Source organism: Micropterus dolomieu, linkage group LG12, assembly GCF_021292245.1.
Source record: "Micropterus dolomieu isolate WLL.071019.BEF.003 ecotype Adirondacks linkage group LG12, ASM2129224v1, whole genome shotgun sequence".
Classification (NCBI taxonomy): Eukaryota; Metazoa; Chordata; class Actinopteri; order Centrarchiformes; family Centrarchidae; genus Micropterus; species Micropterus dolomieu.
Genome location: NC_060161.1, coordinates 35,828,870 through 35,832,051, shown reverse-complemented (window position 1 = coordinate 35,832,051; position 3,182 = coordinate 35,828,870). Strand labels below are relative to the sequence as shown.

At 46.5% G+C, this 3,182-nt stretch overlaps 2 protein-coding genes across 11 annotated transcripts in view; one reads left to right on the top strand and one right to left on the bottom strand.

The window, feature by feature from the left end:
- Positions 1–3,176, top strand: part of hmgb2b (high mobility group box 2b) — a 10,527-nt gene extending 7,351 nt beyond the window's left edge. For 6 of the 7 annotated variants that reach the window (XM_046064638.1, XM_046064635.1, XM_046064639.1 and 3 more), the window contains 2 exons: positions 1,965–2,139; positions 2,480–3,176. In XM_046064638.1, coding sequence (XP_045920594.1) covers positions 1,965–2,139; positions 2,480–2,605 — 301 coding nt within the window. In that variant the 3' untranslated portion in view covers positions 2,606–3,176. The remainder of the gene's footprint in view (positions 1–1,964; positions 2,140–2,479) is intronic. The other variant, XR_006827459.1, reaches the window with a different exon arrangement.
- The window catches only part of LOC123980308 (H-2 class II histocompatibility antigen, E-S beta chain-like), a 236,945-nt gene that overhangs the window by 129,751 nt on the left and 104,012 nt on the right, over positions 1–3,182 (bottom strand). The gene's annotated exons all lie outside the window — the stretch shown is intronic.

Below are 3,182 nucleotides of genomic sequence, written 5' to 3'. Positions count from 1 at the left end.
TAGTCTTTCACACCCAAGTTGGAAATCACTGCAACCAATTCTCTTCGTTATAGTGTACCCAGCACCTGGCCCGTACTCTGAATTCTTATCTGAGTTTGAGTTTTTCTCAACTTTGAAACGTTTCCTCTCAACAGACTCCAAAGATAATCAGACAGGTCTGTTTTGACAACTAGGATACAAAGAGGCATTCACGAGGACTCCTACATCTTCTCCTCCTGGTTTAACCAGGTCTGATTTGTATAAAAAACAGATTACCTACAGACAGAGAGAGGCAGCTGGATCAGAGCCAAAGTAGAGCATTTTCAAATTAATTGAACCCAAACAAAACTACGGATCCATCCACCCGTGAGTTTTGTGATAAGTTGGGATATATAAACCAGAAAGGTGGAACCTGGAACCTACCCTGAGCAACAAAATAATGCAATAAATAAACCACCTGATACAAAACATCTGGTGCTTTAGACAGGTCAGTTCAAACCTGCAGAAGTCAAGAAATGCGTCACAGCAGCTCATCCTACAGCAGATACACAGACAAGCTAATGTAGGGAGCTGACACTGTGACATAAAGTGGACCCAGAAACGAGTATCAGGTAATCAGTAACCAGTAACTGTTACTCACAGAAAGTAACAATGAATGAAAATAAAAAATGGTCCCTCTAAAATAAATCTAAGTCTTTGCGTTTGTTCCTGCTAGTCGTTTAAGTCTTCCTTCTTTTTAGTCAGTTCACTGTCAATACTTCTCTGTTAAAGTGTCTGTGACAGTTTTTCTCTTTCACTCTGGGATGAATGAGTGTAGCAGCTGAGGCGACTGGTCCTGTCCTACCTCCAGGTGGAGAATTCGATGAGTCTGCGTCTCTTCAGAATCACACTGGGAGGCTCGCCATCATTTTGTCCATAAGACAGATCCAGAGACTCTGAACATTGAGTTCCTGTGGAGTAGAAAGAGACTGCGTTGTTTGAACATCCTCACATGGGGACCCCTCATCATGAAACAAGACAAAACTGCGGAGTCTGACAGCTGAACTCAGCGTTCAGAGGAGTCTGAAAACTGTGCTGACCAGGAGGAGCTGAGCTTAATGAAGTAAACTAGGACTAGAAACCAGTCCTTTTAGGATGATGCAAGTTAAATGCTTATTAATCAACCAGAAATCACACAGGAAATAAAATGATGCATCAATAATCGGTTGATAATCTGTCGCAGCCCTCTGCATCATAATCTGATCGTGAGGTTCTCAGAGATTCCCACCCTGCTAATAACAGCAAACAAAGCTGAACATGAAAAGTGGCTGAAATAATTATAAAGCAGCGCCTGTAAAAGCAGGTTGGCGGTGAAGTTAACGGTACTGTAGAGCTGACAGGAAATCAGCTGATGTGCGGATCGTAAAATGGATTGCTTCACACTTTATTGTGAAAGACGCGCTTGCCGCGAATCAGTCAGTTGTCAGGACAGAAAACAGAAAGCTGATTAGCTTCAGTTCAGATCGGAGCTGTAGTGACCAAAAGGCTCTGCGGGGCCGTGGAGAGGGTCGGGGCTCCGACCGAGACAAATCCACATCTTTTTCATTTTCTGTTATCAGAGGACCACAATAAAAGGTTTTACACCGTCACGCCTGCTGGTCTGGACCCAGTGTCCCAGTCTGTGTAACCCATACAGAGAGATTCATGTTCAGCTGCTGGGCCAGCAGAGGGCAGCACAGGGACCAGTCTGAACCAGTCTGGATCTCTGCTGAAGAGGCTCTCTGGGTTTAGTTCAGGGCCTCCGGGAGCAGATCTTAGTGCTTAATACCTGACGTGAATGAATCAGGAAATAGTATCTTTGGTTCAACAAGCGGTTTGAATTTGTCCCGCTGGTTATTTATATTATTTAGTAAAATTGGATGTAGTTTGTTTCAGGGCTGAACCGGATTCAGCAACAAAGCGTCTCCGTTCCATGATGAGCGTTAACTCTGTCTGTGTGCGTGCAGGTCTGCGTTCTTCGTGTTCTGCAGCGAGTACCGTCCCAGCGTGAAGCAGCAGTACCCTGGTCTGTCTATAGGAGACTGTGCCAAGAAGCTGGGAGAGATGTGGAGCAAACTGTCCCAGTCTGAGAAGCTGCCCTACGAGGAGAAGGCCCAGAAACTACGAGAGAAATACGACCGGGTGAGACTCAGACAGAGACGCACGGGTAGTAACAATTAGGGCTGTAGGAATAATAATAATAATATTAACTTTATTTTATAGCACTTTTCAAAGCCGAGTTACAAAGTGCTGTAATGTTGAAACAAACAAGATCCTTACTGAAAATATAAATGAATAAAAGTAATAAAAGATTATTCATGTGATGTGGTCACTCCTCTTAGTGCGAGTTAAAAGCCGGGCTGCAGTCTGAGTGTTTCCTTCACTAAGGCCAGAATACAGAGCGCTGCACTATGACGGACAGGTGCAGAGAGCCCAGACAACTGTTGGCGGTGTAATAAACATTTACCCGTCTGTCTGACAGGACATGGTGGCGTACCGCGGCGGCGGCACGTACGCCAGGAACCCCGGCTCTTCAGCTCAGGGAGGGGAGGAAGAGGAGGACGACGAAGGAGAGGACGAAGACGAGGAGGACGACGACGACGAGTAGAAGACGAGCTGCAGCTGGATGAGAGGGAGAGACAAAAGGAGGTAGAGAGAGAGAGAGAGACAGGTAGGTGTGTGTGTTTCAGAGGTAGGACAGTGTTGAGGTGCAGGTGAGGGCCTGTGACAGCTGATTGGACAAGAGCAGGCAGGGGGCGGAGCTTCACAGCAGAAACAAAGCAAAGGGAGACGTGGTGACAGCTGACTGAAAGCAGGTCTGAGGTCAGGTGAGCTTTCAGTAAGATGTTTTCTTTCCTCCAGTTGGATCAGTTGAGTCAAACCTCACCTGGTCGTGTTTGTGCAGGTGAAGCTACATCACCAGTCACATGTTACTGACCCCCACCGAAGATCACCTGGAACTCAGGTGTCGCCGTCCGACGTGGAGTCCAGATCAGTTCAGGATCAGACAGAAGGTCAGTGAAGACGTCTGGAAGACCTCAGCTAGGAACTTCAGCCGCTGTCTGCCCGAGGTCAGGGGTCATTAGAGGTCGTCAGGGTCGTCTGTCAGTAGCCAGGACGGCAGTGTTTTTCTTCCATACACGATTCCGTGTAGAAAATCATGTTATATTAGTCGATCAGTTGAT